The 18626-nt window shown below is 48.6% G+C and overlaps 1 protein-coding gene and 1 non-coding gene across 2 annotated transcripts in view; one reads left to right on the plus strand and one right to left on the minus strand.

Moving 5' to 3' along the window:
- The first annotated feature begins 2857 nt into the window (after positions 1–2857).
- STOML2 (stomatin like 2) overlaps positions 2858–18626 on the plus strand; it is a 46998-nt gene continuing 31229 nt past the window's right edge. The window contains exons 1-2 of the mRNA XM_040336020.1: positions 2858–2974; positions 4687–4836. Of these exons, the coding sequence (XP_040191954.1) occupies positions 2933–2974; positions 4687–4836 (192 nt within the window). The 5' untranslated portion in view covers positions 2858–2932. The remainder of the gene's footprint in view (positions 2975–4686; positions 4837–18626) is intronic.
- TRNAG-UCC lies at positions 9078–9149 on the minus strand. The gene has a single exon. It is a non-coding gene; the product is annotated as a tRNA-Gly (tRNA).

Here is an 18626-nt window from a genome sequence, read left to right on the forward strand (position 1 = left end):
ATTGGGAGGAATTCTGCCCAATCATTGGGAGGAATTCTGCCCAATCATTGGGAGGAATTCTGCCCCATCATTGGTGTCATTGGGAGGAATTCTACCCCATCATTGGTGTCATTGGGAGGAATTCTGCCCCATCACTGGGAGGAATTTTGCCCCGTCCTTGGGAGGAATACTGCCCCATCTTTGGTGTCATTGGGAGGAATTCTGCCCCATCGTTGGGAGGAATTCTGCCCCATCATTGGAAGGAATTGTGCCCCATCATTGGAAGGAATTCTGCCCCATCATTGGGAGGAATTCTGTCCAATCATTGGTGTCATTGGGAGAAATTCTGCCCCATCACTGGGAGGAATTCTGCCCCATCATTGGGAGCAATTCTGCCCGTCCTTGGAAGGAATTCTGCCCCATCATTAGGAGGAATTCTGCCCCATTATTGGTGTCATTGGGAGGAATTCTGCCCCATCATTGGGAGGAATTCTGCCCCATTATTGGTGTCATTGGGAGGACTTCTGCCCCATCATTGGGAGGAATTCTGCCCCATCGTTGGAAGGAATTCTGCCCCATCATTGGGAGGACTTCTGCCCCATCATCGGTGTCATTGGGAGAAATTCTGCCCCATCATTGGGAGGAATTCTGCCCCATCGTTGGAAGGAATTCTGCCCCATCCTTGGGAGGAATACTGCCCCATCATTGGGAGGAATTCTGCCCGTCCTTGGGAGGAATTCTGCCCCATCATTGGGAGGAATTCTGCCCCATTATTGGTGTCATTGGGAGGAATTCTGCCCCATCATTGGGAGGAATTCTGCCCCATCATTGGGAGGACTTCTGCCCCATCATTGGTGTCATTGGGAGAAATTCTGCCCCATCACTGGGAGGAATTCTGCCCCATCGTTGGAAGGAATTCTGCCCCGTCCCTGGGAGGAATACTGCCCCATCATTGGTGTCATTGGGAGGAATTCTGCCCCATCATTGGGAGGAATTCTGCCCATCCTTGGGAGGAAATCTGCCCCATTATTGGTGTCACTGGGAGGAATTCTGCCCCATTATTGGGAGGAATTCTGCCCCATCACTGGGAGGAATTCTGCCCCATCATTGGAAGGAATTCTGCCCCGTCCTTGGGAGGAATTCTGCCCGTCCTTGGGAGGAATTCTGCCCCATCATTGGGAGGAATTCTGCCCCATTATTGGTGTCATTGGGAGGAAAATCTGCCCCATCATTGGTGTCATTGGAAGAAATTCTGCCCCATCACTGGGAGGAATTCTGCCCCATCTTTGGGAGGAATTCTGCCTCGTCCTTGGGAGGAATTCTGCCCCATCATTGGGAGGAATTCTGCCCCATCATTGATGTCATTGGGAGGAAATACTGCCCCATCATTGGGAGGAATTCTGCCCCATTATTGGTGTCATTGGGAGGAATTCTGCCCCATCATTGGTGTCAATGTATAAAAAATCACCCCAAAGGCCGGATAACATCAAGCAAAGGGCCACATCTGGCCCCCGGGCCGCAGTTTGGAGACCACTGCCCTACACCATAAGAACAATCATAGAGGCTGTTCAGCCACTTGATCGTTCTTATGGGCAGCAGGAGGGGTTGGCACCCCCCCTCCCGCACATTTCCAGGCTCACCCCTGCCCTCAGCCAACCGGAGAAGAAACCAACTGGCCGCCGGATGCTGACCATAGAGATTTCCGGTGCGCCAGATGGTCCCCAGGAAGTCTCTGTGATCATTCGGAGGTCGGGCGCCATGTTATGACGTCACGCCCGGGCCTCTGCATTTGAAAACCACCTCGGCTGGGAAGCTCAGATCTTCTTCTTTATTTATTTCAGGCTTTTCCAGCCTAGAGGTGAGATGTGGGGTCTTATTGACCTCTGATATCACTGTAAAGAGGACCTGTCATGCCATATTCCTATTACAAGGGATGTTTACATTCCTTGTAATTGGAATAAAAGTGATAAAAAAATGAAAAAAGTGTCAAAATAGAAAAATAAAAGTACTGTAAAATGAACAAGGAAAAAAAAAAATGTAAAGTGCCCCGTCCACGCTCGCAGAAGTGAACGCACACGTAAGTTGCGACCCGCATATGTAAACGACGTTCAAACCACACATGTGAGGTATCGCCACAAACGTTCGAGTGAGAGCAATAATTCCAGCTCTAGACCTAGACTCCTCTGTAACTCTAAACCGGTAACCTGTAAAGAAAAAATTAAAGCCTCACCTATGGGGATTTTTAAGTGCAGAATTTTGGCGCCATTCCACGAGTGTGCGCAATTCTGAAGTGTGACAAGTTGGGTATCTATTTACTCGGCATAATGTCATCTTTCACATTATACAAAACATTTTTTTTTAATCGTTTGAAAAATTGCTGCGCAAATACTGTGCGAGATAAAAAGTTGCAACGGCTGTCATTTTATTCTCTAGGGTCTCTGCTGGAAAAAAAAAATACATATATAGTGTTTGGGGGTTCTGCGTAATTTTCTAGCAAAAAAAAAAAGATGATTTTTACATGTAGAAGAGAAATGTGAGATGCAGCGCCCACCACATGATGCGGTTGGAGTTTCTGATGGGTTGAAAAAAATTACAGAACACCGGAAATCAGCTCACTTGTGTGTGCAAGCAGCATGAGGGAAGATAATATAATACCAAATTGTAAAATTATGAAAACTGAACACACCGGGGGAAAAATATGTAAAAAAAAGGAGGTGAATAATTGAGAATATGGGATTGCCAACCACAATAGGGCGCCGGTAAAAGTTCATCGCCAACCACATCATGGCGGCGCCGCTCTCACTATGGAGACACGGAGAGTCGCTATACTGACAGAACACCGCCTTCCAACCAATGACGTCATCAGTCGGAGACTGGCTTTGCCTCAGCCGAACCGCGACGTCATCGGGCGGTGTCGGATTGGAGCGCACACTGCGGGCAGGAGCCGGGAGAGATGATGAGAGCGGCGAGCCTGGCTGGGAGAGCCCTACTGAGGGTGAGGGGACACCGAGCGCTGACACCATGTACTATGGGGGGGAGGGGGACTTCTGACACCATGTACTATGGGGGGGAGGGGACTTCTGACACCATGTACTATGGGGGGGAGGGGACCTGTGACATTGTGTGCTACATTGACATTGCACCTGTTCACATTGACCTCTGACCCCCAACACAGGAGCCTCACTGTCCCCCAACACGGGGTCCTCACTGTCCCCCAACACGGGGTCCTCACTGTCCCCCAACACGGGGGCCTCACTGTCCCCCAACACGGGGGCCTCACTGTCCCCCAACATGGGGGGTCCTCACTGTCCCCCAACATGGGGGGTCCTCACTGTCCCCCAACATGGGGGGTCCTCACTGTCCCCCAACATGGGGGCTCCTCACTGTCCCCCAACATGGGGGGTCCTCACTGTCCCCCAACATGGGGGGTCCTCACTGTCCCCCAACATGGGGGGTCCTCACTGTCCCCCAACATGGGGGGTCCTCACTGTCCCCCAACATGGGGGGTCCTCACTGTCCCCCAACACGGGGTCTTCACTGACCTCTGACCCCCAACACGGGGTCTTCACTGACCTCTGACCCCCAACACGGGGTCTTCACTGACCTCTGACCCCCAACACAGGGTCTTCACTGACCTCTGACCCCCAACACAGGGTCCACACTGACCTCTGACCCCCCAACACAGGGTCCACACTGACCTCTGACCCCCCCAACACAGGGTCCACACTGACCTCTGACCCCCCCAACACAGGGTCCACACTGACCTCTGACCCCCCCAACACAGGGTCCACACTGACCTCTGACCCCCCCAACACAGGGTCCACACTGACCTCTGACCCCCCAACACAGGGTCCACACTGACCTCTGACCCCCCAACACAGGGTCCACACTGACACATAGTCCCCTCCGATACCCAAAACAAGGTCCCCCGACACATGATTCCCCCCCTGACACATGGTCCCCTCCGATACCCAACACAGTGTCTCCCCCGTACTCTGGTACCCGACATAGGGTCCCCGCTGACCTCCAACGCCAGACACAGGGCTCCCTTCCGACACCCGACATGGGGGTTCCCTCCCAACACGGGGCTCCCTTCCGACACCCGACATGGGGGTTCCCTCCCAACACGGGGCTCCCTTCCGACACCCGACATGGGGGTTCCCTCCCAACACGGGGCTCCCTTCCGACACCCGACATGGGGGTTCCCTCCCAACACGGGGCTCCCTTCCGACACCCGACATGGGGGGTTCCCTCCCAACACGGGGCTCCCTTCCGACACCCGACATGGGGGGTTCCCTCCCAACACGGGGCTCCCTTCCGACACCCGACATGGGGGGTTCCCTCCCAACACGGGGCTCCCTTCCGACACCCGACATGGGGGGGTTCCCTCCCAACACCCCCACCCGACATGGGGGCTCCCTCACAACACTGGGTTCCCCCTGACATTTGACACAAGGTCCCTGCTGTCCTCGGGCATCCGACCTGGGGTACCCACCAGCACACAGGGTTCTTGCCAACCTCCGGCACAGGGTCCCCGCAGGCTTACACCATCAGGACCATACCAACCTCTGATGTCCAACACAGGTTCCTCGCCATCCTCTGGCTTCCAGCATTGGGGTCCTCGTGATCTTCCATGTTGTCCTCAGTCAGGTGTCGGAAGGTTAGATTGCGTTTTTTTTGTCTGACCCTCTCCTCTCTCCTCTGCAGGGCTCTCGGATAAATTCCACCAAGGTCTGGAACACGCAGTTTCAGCGATGTGCCTCAGGCACGCCCATGAACACGGTGGTTCTCTTTGTACCCCAGCAGGAGGCCTGGGTGGTGGAGCGGATGGGCCGCTTCAATCGCATCCTGGAGCCGGTAAGTTCTCATCACACTTCAGTGTTTTCATGAATTCAGATCTTAGGAGAAGCTTTATGAAGTGTGACTTCCCAGGACAGTTGTAGTGCAGAGCGGATATGGACAGCACAGGTTTGCTGTGGGACTGTCGGATATCAACTTACCTTCAGTCTTGCACAGTTGTACCGGCTCCTCTCCTGGACTGACATGGCTTACTCTCATCTCACCGCACACTTTGAGCTTCTCACAATGTGCAATAGAAGCTGCAGCCAGTCAGAGCCTGCCTCAATTCGTGGCTGGAGTACATCCAGCATCTACTAGCTCTTTTCTCCCCAGCCTTATTGTCTCCGGAATTCCCTTTTTCACTCATTGTATATTAGCTCATGTGGGTATTACCTAGATCAGTGATGGCGAACCTTGGCACCCCAGATGTTTTGGAACTACATTACCCATTATGCTCAACTACACTGCAGAGTGCATGAGCATCATGGGAAATGTAGTTCCAAAACATCTGGGGTGCCAAGGTTCGCCATCACTGACCTAGAGAGAACTTTCCGCATTTTGTAACCCCCCCCCCCTTTGGTGTCACATTTGGCACCTTTTCATTGGAGGAGGAGGGATCAGATACCTGTTTAATCCAAGTATTTTCTCTCACTTCCTGGCATAGGTTGCCGTGGCGATCTATGCCACGTCCGGCGCCTACTCCATACCCCAGCTGTCTTCTGGGAGATACACAGGTCCCAGAAGACAGCAGGGACCAGTGAGCACATGCAGCACGACTCGCACATGCGCAGTAGGAAACCATGAAGTGCTTCACTCCCTGATTCCCTTACTGAAGATGGCGGCGCCTCCCCCTGAGACAACAAATGGAAAAAGAAAATATGGACAGCCGCACTCAAAAAACCTTGATGGTTGTCTTTATTTAACCACTTCATTACTGGGCACTTAAACCCCCTTCGTGCCCAGACCAATTTTCAGCTTTCAGCGCTGACGCATTTTGAATTAAAATTGCGCGGTCATACAACACTGTACCCAAATTATATTTTTATCATTTTTTTTTCCCACAAATAAAGCTTTCTTTTGGTGGTATTTGATCACCTCTGCGATTTTTATTTTTTGCGCTATAAACATAAAAAAATATGAATTTTGAAAAAAAACACTATTTTTTACTTTTTGTTATAATAATATCCCATTTAAAAAAAAAAAAAAAAAAAAATTTCCCTCGGTTTAGGCCGATACGTATTTTTCTACAAATTTTTGTTAAAAAAAATCGCAATAAGCGTTTATTGATTGGTTTGCGCAAAAGTTATAGCGCCTACAAAATAGGGGATAGATAGACCTATGATCGTGGGTGTCTGGCGGACATCGTGGCCGCCAGGCACTCGCAACGGCTCCCGAGCGATGCGCCGGGCACGTTGTTTCCCCGCTGCGCGCCCCCAGCGGCGCGCACGGGGAATCACAACAACAGGACGTCTAAAGACGTCCACTCGGTACTTGAGAGCCGCGCTGTGGACGTTGTTCGTCTATAGCGCGGCCCTCTAGTGGTTAAAAAAGGAAAAATGCACTACAAGTCACAGCACACTACACGGGAGTGAAACCACAGCACTATAAATTCATGCTTAATCATAGCTTTGATTAAGCACCAATTTATAGTGCGAAATGCGTCAGCTGTTTTCTAATTTTTCAGCTAATGATGGGACTTTTTCAACTTTTTTTTGTACTATTTATACTTTTTAAAATCCGCTTTTAGACCACCTTTTTTTTTTTAACAATGAAGTCAATGAGAGCATAATTCAAATCATTGAAACATTCTCCCGCTACCAAAAGTTTCAGCTCCTTCATACTTTCACCTACAGACACCAAACAAACTAAAACATTCACAAAATATTCAGCTATCCGGCTATATCTTTTAATTTTGATATCTCTTACAGTTTTTGTGAAAAAGCAGTTTAAGTTTAGTGAGTTTTTCAGAAAATGTTATCGATTTATACAGAATGTCTATGGAGCTGGGTTAGAGTGGATGATGTCATCGCTAGAGCTTTAAAAAAAATATCTTTATAGAGAGGGAACACCGTTTTTTTTTTTTTTTTTGCACCGGGTGACACCAACCCTAGTGATGCCACTGCAGTGGAGGAGATGTGAATATTACAGTGGTGGGGGGATGTGAATATTACAGTGGGGGAGAATTTTTTTTTCTTTGTCGATCTGAAAAATTATCCGATTCGGGACTCTGATCGGAGGAGCGATCCGAACCGTGAATTTTTTGATCCGTTGCACCCCTATTTTCTTCCATTGACTGTCCTGTATAAAATTCTTCAGATTTAGTCATTAATGGCTCTGTGTTAGAGCTGCACGATTCTGGGAAAAATGAGTATCGCGATTCTTTTGTATAAATGACGATTCTCAAAATGTTATTTATTTAAAGTTATTTTCAACACAAAACAGAGCTTATGTAGTTAAATACAGAATATGTAAATCTGACAGACTGTTTACATGTTAAATTTTAAAAGCCGCAGCAAGCCTGCTGACCTCACATGCTTGCTAATGTGACAGAACACCTCTGATTTTCACATTTAAACAGGCACCTACCCCACCACACCTTTACCTACCAAGCCACTCCTCCACCTACCCTGCCATACCCTGCCACACCTCTACCTACCCACCGCCACGCTTCCACACCTCTCCCTTAAGGAGGACCGCCCCCCTAACGCACCCCTGGGACAGGAGGACCGCCCCCCTAACGCACCCCTGGGACAGGAGGACCGCCCCCCTAACGCACCCCTGGGACAGGAGGACCGCCCCCCTAACGCACCCCTGGGACAGGAGGACCGCCCCCCTAACGCACCCCTGGGACAGGAGGACCGCCCCCCTAACGCACCCCTGGGACAGGAGGACCGCCCCCCTAACGCACCCCTGGGACAGGAGGACCGCCCCCCTAACGCACCCCTGGGACAGGAGGACCGCCCCCCTAACGCACCCCTGGGACAGGAGGACCGCCCCCCTAACGCACCCCTGGGACAGGAGGACCGCCCCCCTAACGCACCCCTGGGACAGGAGGACCGCCCCCCTAACGCACCCCTGGGACAGGAGGACCGCCCCCCTAACGCACCCCTGGGACAGGAGGACCCCAGAAATGCGCATACATTCCTCTCTCACATAAGCAGAGGCCGCCCACAATAATGTATACAGAGTCCGGAGCCTGCGCTGGTCGCGCTCACCTCACACACCTCCTTCTCCTGCCTCAGGCCGGTGATAGTGAGCGGAGCTTCGAGCTCACATACATGACAACCAACACCTCTTCCCGCATTTCCTCCGCGACATTCTTCCCGGACACGCCCTCTATTGACGAGCCTGGCCAATCACAAGATACACAGCAGCCGCCGGGTGTACCAAGATGGCCGCCGCTCCAGAGCTAGGCCGAAGTCGGTGACTTTCCTATGGCCGCATCCGGGTCATCCGTCCTGGAGATCGCGGGGGGGGGGGGGGCAATCGAGATTGCGATTTTTTTACGATTGATCGTGCAGCTCTGTGTTGTTATTTTGAGGGGACAGCAAATTTACACTGTTTATATAAGCTGTACACTCACTAATTTACATTGTAGCAAAGTGTCATTTCTTCAGTGTTGTTACATGAAAAGATAGAAGAAAAGATTTACACAAATGCGAGGGTTGTACTTACTTTTGTGACATACTGTAAGTGATCTCCCGCACACAGAGGGGTGTACTTACTTTTGTGAGGTGCTGTATATATGAATTGTGGTCTATAAGTGGTTATTACATCACACATGGCGTGTGCTGAGGTCTGCAGCAATGAAGGATTTTTGTATTTGAAACCTTAATGTAAATCTAGACAGTTGAGGGGGTGTAATATTCCCGCCGGGTGGAGTATGCGATCCCCTTACTTTCAATACCTCCCCAATCGAGGATTTTGCCGCGATTGTCGTCTGACAAGTCGCAGGACTGCTTTTGGGAAACAGGCGTCCCGTCATTTTGTTTGTGTGATTTGTCAGGTGACAATATTGTCCTGTGATTGGGGTGACATTGAAAGTAACGGGATCACAAGCGTGTCACACGTTTTGCGGCAATTCAGGAAATTGCAGTAATTTCCGCCCGCAATCCGGAATGCCTAGGTGTGATCGCAGCCAAAGCTAAGCGTCTTCTATCAGTTGCTGGATTCTCCTTCTATAGATTCTGGGGGAACGTTTTCTTCCTCTACCATTCCACACATTCTTTTCATTCTTTATTCCACTGCTAATATATACTGGCATTGGCCGGGAATCGAACCCGGGTCAGCTGCTTGGAAGGCAGCTATGCTTACCACTGCACCACCAACGCAAAATTAGCATGTAGTGTGGGAGGAAACCCACGCAAGCACAGGGAGAACATGCAAACTCCATGCAGATAGTGTTCCGGTCAGAATCTGAAACAAGGACCCCAGTGCTGCAAGGCTAACCCGTAAGCCTCTGTGCTGCCCATATGCGGCCTCTGTTCTCTAAGGCCTGCCCCCGCTGAGCGGGTTAAATCACTTATGTTCACTTAAAGTGCCTTCAGAAGAAGTGCAAACTTATCCTAAACTACAATCTATAACACTCCTATAATAAAACACACCCAAATAACAAAGAGGGGTACAGTGGTCCCCAAATTAGCAACACAATGGAGCTAAATATTCCATTCATCCTTAGGCCTCATTCACATGGGGGGTATTATTCTGTACCCCATGGGAGGGCCATGTTTACCAGAATGGGGATGCACAGGTGTTCCCAGCATCCCGTGTAGGCAGTCCCATTGCTGTCAACTGGGGTGCAGTGACTGTACCCAATGTGACATCTGTGTGGGTGCCGATGCACGGCCCCGAACGCACCCAAGGGTGCGTCCGCGCAACGGCACCAGCATGGATGTCCTTTTTTGGGGTTAATGCAGCCCCCACACAGGGTACAGATTCATACACCCCGTGTGAGTGAGGCCTGGGACTTCTCCATGAAGGACCTCACTGGTGGGAAGAGTTCTCATTTCTCCAGCAGAGAAAGCCTAAAGAAAACGGGAAAGACTTCTCCCACCTCTGAAGACAAAAAGAGTTCCAACCTCCACTCATAGCCAGTCCAACACACGGCTCAAAAACATACCGGCCTCCAACCTCCACCTTATAGCCGGTCCAACACTCGCCTCAAAAACATACCGGCCTTTTTATATCCGGTCCAACACACGCCTCAAAAACATACCGGCCTTTTTATATCCGGTCCAACACACGCCTCAAAAACATACCGGCCTTTTTATATCCGGTCCAACACACGCCTCAAAAACATACCGGCCTTTTTATATCCGGTCCAACACACGCCTCAAAAACATACCGGCCTTTTTATATCCGGTCCAACACACGCCTCAAAAACATACCGGCCTTTTTATATCCGGTCCAACACACGCCTCAAAAACATACCGGCCTTTTTATATCCGGTCCAACACACGCCTCAAAAACATACCGGCCTTTTTATATCCGGTCCAACACACGCCTCAAAAACATACCGGCCTTTTTATATCCGGTCCAACACACGCCTCAAAAACATACCGGCCTTTTTATATCCGGTCCAACACACGCCTCAAAAACATACCGGCCTTTTTATATCCGGTCCAACACACGCCTCAAAAACATACCGGCCTTTTTATATCCGGTCCAACACACGCCTCAAAAGCCTACCGGCCTCCAAACTTCACAACATAATCAATTACTTTATGTTGATCGACAATACATAGATTAAATCTATTGCCTGTAAAAACGTCCTTGAGATGTTGGTGGTAAACAGCCTGCTAGGCCCGGGGAACCAAACCAAGTCCTCCAAAAGTTACCTCATATCCAAAAGTTGCCAGGAGTGTAACTGTAGACATTATGCTTTAAGGTTAATCAATAATCTCACATCCTAAATGGAAAGGTAGAACAAGGGGAGGGGGAGTATGGAAAAGGCAAAGAGGGAGGAAAGTAGGGGGGATGGAAGGTTCTGGGTAAGGAAGGGTGTGGGGGTTCCCCCCAACCCTCACCCCCTTCTTCCTCCAACCTTCCCTTCTCCCCCCTTTCCTCCCTCTCTCCCTCTTCCATACTCCCCCTTTGTTCTACCTTTCCCTTTTTAGATTGTTATATTTTTGATTAACCTTTAAAGCTTAATGTCTACATTTACACTCTTGGCATCTTTTGGATATGAGGCAGCTTTTGGAGGGCTTGGTTCGGTTCCCCTTGGGCCTAGCAGACTGTTTACCACCAATATCTCAGACACTTTTTATTTTTACACGTGATTGTTTGGGCAATGTATTGTCGTACCTTAAAGCTTCTGCAGAAAGGTAAATGGAGGACTGATGGGAAGACCCTCCGGTTACTGGAGTGGCAGCCGCCACCAGTGTAAGGACCTGTGTTGGTACAGCCGTACCTGGTCCCTGGGAGGGTTCCTCAGACTTTTTGTTGAGTCTTCTAGGAACAGCCAATTGTCTTGTTGGTCCATCTACATTGATAGTTGGTGATTCAGAAGCTGCAGAAAGGTAAATAGAGGGCTGTTGGGAAGATCCTGCGGTTACTGGAGTGGCAGCCGCCACCAGTGTAGGGACCTGTGTTGGTACAGCCGTACCTGGTCCCTGGGAGGGTTCCTCAGACTTTGTTGAGTCTTCTTCTAGGAACAGCCAATTGTCTTGTTGGTCCAGCTACATTGATAGTTGGTGATTCAGAAGCTGCAGAAAGGTAAATAGAGGGCTGTTGGGAAGATCCTACGGTTACTGGAGTGGCAGCCGCCACCAGTGTAGGGACCTGTGTTGGTACAGCCGTACCTGGTCCCTGGGAGGGTTTCTCAGACTTTGTTGAGTCTTCTTCTAGGAGAAGCCAATTGTCTTGTTGGTCCAGCTACATTGATAGTTGGTGATTTAGAAGCCGCAGAAAGGTAAATAGAGGGCTGTTGGGAAGATCCTGCGGTTACTGGAGTGGCAGCCGCCACCAGTGTAGGGACCTGTGTTGGTACAGCTGTACCTGGTCCCTGGGAGGGTCCCTCAGACTTTTTGTTGAGTCTTCTTCTAGGAACAGCCAATTGTCTTGTTTGTCCAATTACATTGATAGTTGGTGATTCAGAAGCTGCTTATGAGAATCTTTTAAGAGATTGATGACGTAGTGGATTCCGGTCATGATGGCTTGAAATGAAGATCCTCTACCTCATATTCACTAGCAAATCGTCCTCTTCTCATCACCTAGTTTAAATTTTTTTCCAACATTTTGGCCATCTTCAATCCCAAGTAAGCTGCACCTCTCCCATTTAAGTGCAATCCGTCGCTACTATAATGATGGTAACGGCCTGAAAAGTCAGTCCAGTTGGCCATGAAGCCAAACCCCTCCTCCCTGCACCAGTTTTTCAGCCACGTGTTAAGTACCATAAGCTCTTGCTGTCTCTGTGGCGTGGCTCGAGGTGCAGGCAGTATTTCAGAAAATATTGCCTTGGGGGCCTTTTTCTTCAATATGGCCCCCAAGTCCCTGAAATCATTTTGTAGGGCGCTCCATCTTTCTCTAACTTTGTCATTGGTACCGATATATACCATGACAGCTGGGTCCTCTCCAGCGCCATCCAATAATTTGTCCATGCAATCTGCAATGTTCCGAACCCGAGCACCCGGTAAACAACATACTGTTTGGCGATAATGGTCTTTGTGACAGATTGCCCTTTGTATTCTTCCAATAACTGAATCCCCTACCACTAGTATGTGCCTATCCTTTCTGGTAACCTTGGCCCCATCTTTGTCACAGGCTGGTGGAGTCTCGGTGTGCACGTCACAGGCTGTTGGAGTCTCGGTGTGCACGTCACAGGCTGTTGGAGTCTCGGTGTGCACGTCACAGGCTGTTGAAGTCTCGGTGTGCACGTCACAGGCTGTTGAAGTCTCGGTGTGCACGTCACAGGCTGTTGAAGTCTCGGTGTGCACGTCACAGGCTGTTGAAGTCTCGGTGTGCACGTCACAGGCTGTTGAAGTCTCGGTGTGCACGTCACAGGCTGTTGAAGTCTCGGTGGGCACGTCACAGGCTGTTGAAGTCTCGGTGGGCACGTCACAGGCTGTTGAAGCCTCGGTGGGCACGTCACAGGCTGTTGAAGCCTCGGTGGGCACGTCACAGGCTGTTGAAGCCTCGGTGGGCACGTCACAGGCTGTTGAAGCCTCGGTGGGCACGTCACAGGCTGTTGAAGCCTCGGTGGGCACGTCACAGGCTGTTGAAGCCTCGGTGGGCACGTCACAGGCTGTTGAAGCCTCGGTGGGCACGTCACAGGCTGTTGAAGCCTCGGTGGGCACGTCACAGGCTGTTGAAGCTTCGGTGCGCACGTCACAGGCTGTTGAAGCTTCGGTGCGCACGTCACAGGCTGCTGAAGTCTCGGTGTGACGTTCATATATAGTCTCGTTCACTCGGGCAGTCCTGCCTTGTGAGCTGTCTCTGCAGTAAATACTGCGTACATCTGCAATAAAAAATGAAAAATCAGGTTTAGCACTTTCACCTACATTTTTATATATATAATTTTTTTTTTTTTTTATACAACCTCACATTATACAGAGAAAAGTTAAAAATTCCAATGCCAGGGACAATTAATAAACCCAACATGACAGGGACACAGGGATCATTAATGGTGGCCTTCCTATAAAAAGTCAGAAAGGGAACTGATTCTTAATTTTCATGTGCGGGGGAGTAATCTGCAGTGCTTCTGTTTCATATTAAACACCCAGCCTCTATTGGGGGGGGGGGGTGACCTCCTAATCAATATGTTTCCATTCCTATACATGTGTAACTTTGGACTCCGATAAAGATGTTTTTATAACAAAATAGTGTGTTTTGGCACCATTAAAATGTTTGTTATCCTCAAATAATAAGGATCCTGTTCCTTTGAAGCCTGTTATAGTGCTTGTGCTGTGTATGAAATATCTGGCTGATCCAACCAGTTTCTACCCCCTCACTGCACTGACTCCCATGTATCAGGGCTGCAGAGTCCTGACACCGGACTCAGTACGTGTCTCCATCATACGCTACTATCTGCAGCTCTCCCTGTGTCTTCCCCCCCCCCCCCCACCCTTCATGTACATGTCTCCATCATGCGCTACTATCTGCAGCTCTCCCTGTGTCTCCTCCTCCCCCCTCACCCTCCCTGTACGTGTCTCCACCATACGCTGCTATCTGCAGCTCTCCCTGTGTCTCCTCCCCCGCTCACCCTCCCCCTCCCTGCCTGTCATCTCTCACTATCCCTGATCTGTTCATCCCCTCTGTCACATAAAAAGCTGCATCCTGGTTCCTGTGCTTTATAAACAACAACAAAAAAAGAAAACATTTCTACTTGTATTACAATGTATCCATCTTGACCTCTGTTTAATCTTCAACTGCCATAACGCTGCACATATGATCCGTTATGACAGTTGGGTTTCCTTCCGCTTTATACCGGTAGAAACCGGTTCTTTTTTTTCAAATAACACACAGGCACTAGGATGCAGCTTTGTATCTGACAGAGGGGAGGATATAAAGATCACATAGAGGCTTAACAATCACTTTAATATCTCCTTCTGTTCTAAAATTCTATGAAATTGAATCATTTTGGGGTGAAGGAGCCTTTGATGAGTGTAGGTGACTTATCCATTTTGTATCGATCACTAGCCATAGTACTTACCAATCTCGGTGTCTGTATCCCGGTGATGTCCATTGGCTTTACAGCCGAACCCGAAACATCCAACAACGGCTCTGAAAGAGCCGCGTACAAGCGCTCGGGTCTTCTTCATTTTGGAGGGCTTTTTGGTTGGGGTATCTGCAGGCTGGTCACTGATACCTCCTCCTTCCATAGCTGCCCTTCCTTTGCTGGCTTTCTCTTTGGTGTTTTTCAGAGAAAAAAGCTTTTTACATTTAAATTGTCTCATTATTAAGAAATAAAGAAACACTCTTTAAATGTACAATAATAGAAATCGCAATGAAATCTAATCAAATCGCAAGAAAAATCTCAGGAGAGATTAGAAACACGTCTTCACTGGTCAGTGAACACTCCGCTACTGCTGTCTTCTCCCTCGCATCGGTTTATATTGGCTCAGCTTGCTGTGACATCACAAAGACCACTCTCTTTTTTTTTTTTTTTTTTTTTTTTTTAAATCTGATGACTCGGCAAAAAAAATAACTGCCAATTTTTCTTAAAGGAGCCACGTCCTTATTTTTGAACTTTGTGAATTCAGCCTGTAGGATCAGTATATGGATCTAATAGGGACACGGCTCCTTTAACCACTTCCAGACCTGCTCATGTACATTTACGTCGGCATTTTAAAGATGGATATCTCGGTAACGGCAGCAGCTGCTGCCACGACCGAGGTATCTATCTTTAGCATGAGCGGTCCTGTACACCATAATGGCGGATTCGCCGCGAGATCGCCGTTATCGGTGGCGGGAGCGGGGCTCCCGCCGCTCTCCCGCGCCCTCCGCCGCTTACCGTAGCGGCGGAGGCGATCGGGACCGTTCGCCAGCTGACTGGGGACGGGACTGAAGGAAAAATCTCTTTCGCCCGTCCCCATAGCTCTGCTGGGCGGAAGTGACGTCAAAACGTCAGTCCCGCCCAGCCTCTTAACCACTTAACGCCCGCCCACTGTATAGATACGTCCTCTTTTTAAAGATGGATATCTCGGTAACGGCAGCAGCTGCTGCCACAACTGAGGTATCCATCTTTACAGTGGGCGGCCGTGTAAACGATAACGGCGGATTCGCCGCGAGATCGCCGTTATCGGTGGCGGGAGAGGGGCCTCCCGCCGCTCTTCCGCGCCCTCCGCCGCTTACCGGAGCCGTCGGTAGCGGCGGAGGAGATCGGATGCTGCTGCCTGGTGTGTGAGGACTTGAGTGAGGGCAAGATGGCAAGATGGCCCCCACCCGTCCTCATAGCTCTGCTGGGCGGAAGTGACGTCAAAACGTCAGTCCTGCCCAGCCTCTTAAAGAGACAATTTTTTTGTTGTAATTTTTTTAAATGACAAATTTTCCTTTTTTTTTTTTTTGCATTTAAGTCTAAATATGAGATCTGAGGTCTTTTTGACCCCAGATCTCATATTTACGAGGACCTGTCATGCTTTTTTCTATTACAAGGGATGTTTACATTCCTTGTAATAGGAATAAAAGTGATAATTTTATTTTTTTATATTTCAGTGTAAAAAATAATAAAATCAATAAAAATAAATAAGAAAACAAAAAATTTTTTTTTTAAAGCGCCCCGTCCCGACGAGCTCGCGCGCAGAAGCGAACGCATACGCGAGTAGCGCCCGCATATGAAAACGGTGTTCAAATAACACAAGTGAGGTATCGCCGCGATCGTTAGAGCGAGAGCAATAATTCTAGCCCTGTAGCTCAAAAAATGCAACCTATAGAATTTTTTAAATGTCGCCTATCGAGATTTTTAAGGGTAAAAGTTTGACGCCATGCCACGAGCGGGCGCAATTTTTAAGCGTGACATGTTGGGTATCATTTTACTCGGCGTTACATTATCTTTCACAATATATAAAAAAATTGGGCCAAGTTTATTGTTGTCTTATTTTTTTAATTAAAAAAAGTGTTTTTTTTCCAAAAAAAAGTGCGCTTGTAAGACCGCTGCGCAAATACGGTGTGACAAAAAGTATTGCAATGACCACTATTTTATTCTCTAGGGTGTTAGAAAAATATATATATAATGTTTGGGGGTTTTAAGTAATTTTTCTAGCAGAAAAAACTGTTTTAGTCTTGCAAACACCAAATCTGAAAAACACCTAAGGTCTTTAAGTGGTTAAGAAGATGTTATTGTGAATGAGATTTAACCCTTTCAGTCCCATGGCTGAAATAAAGATCTCTATTCTTATGATAACATCTTTTCAGTTTCTCGTTATTACACCCCAATTATTTCTCTTTTTTTAACCCTTTCACTACGAAATCATATATTATTTTTTTAATTTATAACCCTTTAACTGCCAAACCAATAGTCCCCCCCCACCCCATTTGTTACATTATAAATAAAAGAAAATCCTGTTTATTTTTAGTGTTGGATGGAGTGGAGAGGGATTTATTAGAACCTGTCGGGCTTTTTCCTTTAAAAAAAAAAAAATTGTCAGTTATTTAAAAAAAAAAAAAAAATATTTTGCGGATTCATCATGAGTTGTTTTTGAAAAACAAAAGTGGTACGCCAAGGCGAATAAACCTAACGCGATGCTGGCTAATAGACTCCGAACCTTCTTCCCCTAAATTTACTCCCATAAACCTGCGTACCCACCACAACGTCCTTACGGGTAATCCACAACGGATATTGGATGAATTCCGCCACCGTCTTACAAAGCTTTACTCCCCCCCTACTCACTCATCTACTCAAGGTCTAGACACCTTTTTTCTGGCTTATCCTTACCTTCTCTATCAGACGCACATAAGTCTTTGATGGACTGTGATATTCAGGTCCAGGAAGTTCTTCAATGTATTAAGGACTTGAAGATCGGCAAGAGACCGGGCCCGGATGGCTTCACGGCCTTGTATTATCGGAAGCTAGCGGACGTCCTGGCCCCACATTTGGCGGCCATGTATAATTCCATAACGAAGGGCCAGTCGTTCACGTCTGATTTGCTGACCGCTAACATTGTAATGATCCCGAAGCCGGATAGGGACCACTCCTCTTGGGCTAATTTCAGGCCAATCTCCTTAATAAATATTGATATGAAAATCTTGACTAAGATATTGGCCAATCGCCTGAATTCTTTTCTCCCACGCCTGATAATGAAAGATCAGGTGGGATTTGTCCCTCACCGACAAGCGGGGGATGCGATTAGACGGCTTCTCCAAATTCAACATATTGTACATGCCAGGTCCCTGGAAACTATGTTTTTGTCCCTCGATGTCAATAAGGCCTTTGACACATTGTCTTGGCCTTATTTGACAGAAGTCCTTAGCCATTATGGCTTTGGTGCTTCTTTTTTGAGCTGGATTTCAGCTATCTATGACTCCCCCCAGGCTAAAGTTCGGTACTATGGTTTTGAGTCGTCCACCTTCCCCGTTAGGAGGGGGACGCGGCAGGGCTGCCCGCTTTCCCCGCTCCTGTTCGTCCTGGCTCTTGAGCCTTTGGCCGAGGCCATTCGATCCCATCCGGACGTGACGGGAGTGGAGGTGGCGGGTACCTCGCACAAATTGTCATTATTTGCAGATGACATTCTGTTGACCATCACCAAACCTAGAATTTCTCTCCCCAATTTGTTGTCACTTCTGGATTCTTTTGCCTTGCTCTCGGGCTTAGCTGTCAACCAGGCAAAGTCGAAGGCAATGTCTATCAATATTTGCCCCTCGGATTTGGACTCTTTACGGTCTGCGTTCCCTTTTCAGTGGTTGACCTCATTACCCTATTTAGGGATTAAGCTTACCCCGAAGTATTCCGATCTCTATCAAGCCAACTTTCCTTCTTTGTTTGGCAAACTGGCAGCTATGCTCACTTCTTGGTCCACTCTTCCGCTCTCTTGGTTCGGGAGGGTGGCGACGGTATGTATGTCCTATCTTTCGAAATTGCTTTATTTTTTTCGGATTTTACCTGTTCAGGTACCCTCTCACATCCTTAGAATTCACCAACGTAAAATTATGCAGTTTATCTGGGGCCCCAAGAGGCCCAGGATTAAGAGGCAAGTGCTTTTTGCACGCAGAATTAATGGTGGCCTCTCGGTTCCTAATTTGCATGCTTGCTATACTGCGGCGGGTATCGCTCCGTTGTCTCGCCTTCATGAGAAACAACAAATGCCACTGTGGGCTACTTTTGACTTGGTGGACTCTCACCCAACACCTCTGGCCTCTCTTCCATGGCTCCCTCG

The sequence above is a fragment of the Rana temporaria genome, chromosome 1 (assembly GCF_905171775.1).
Source record: "Rana temporaria chromosome 1, aRanTem1.1, whole genome shotgun sequence".
Lineage (NCBI taxonomy): Eukaryota > Metazoa > Chordata > Amphibia > Anura > Ranidae > Rana > Rana temporaria.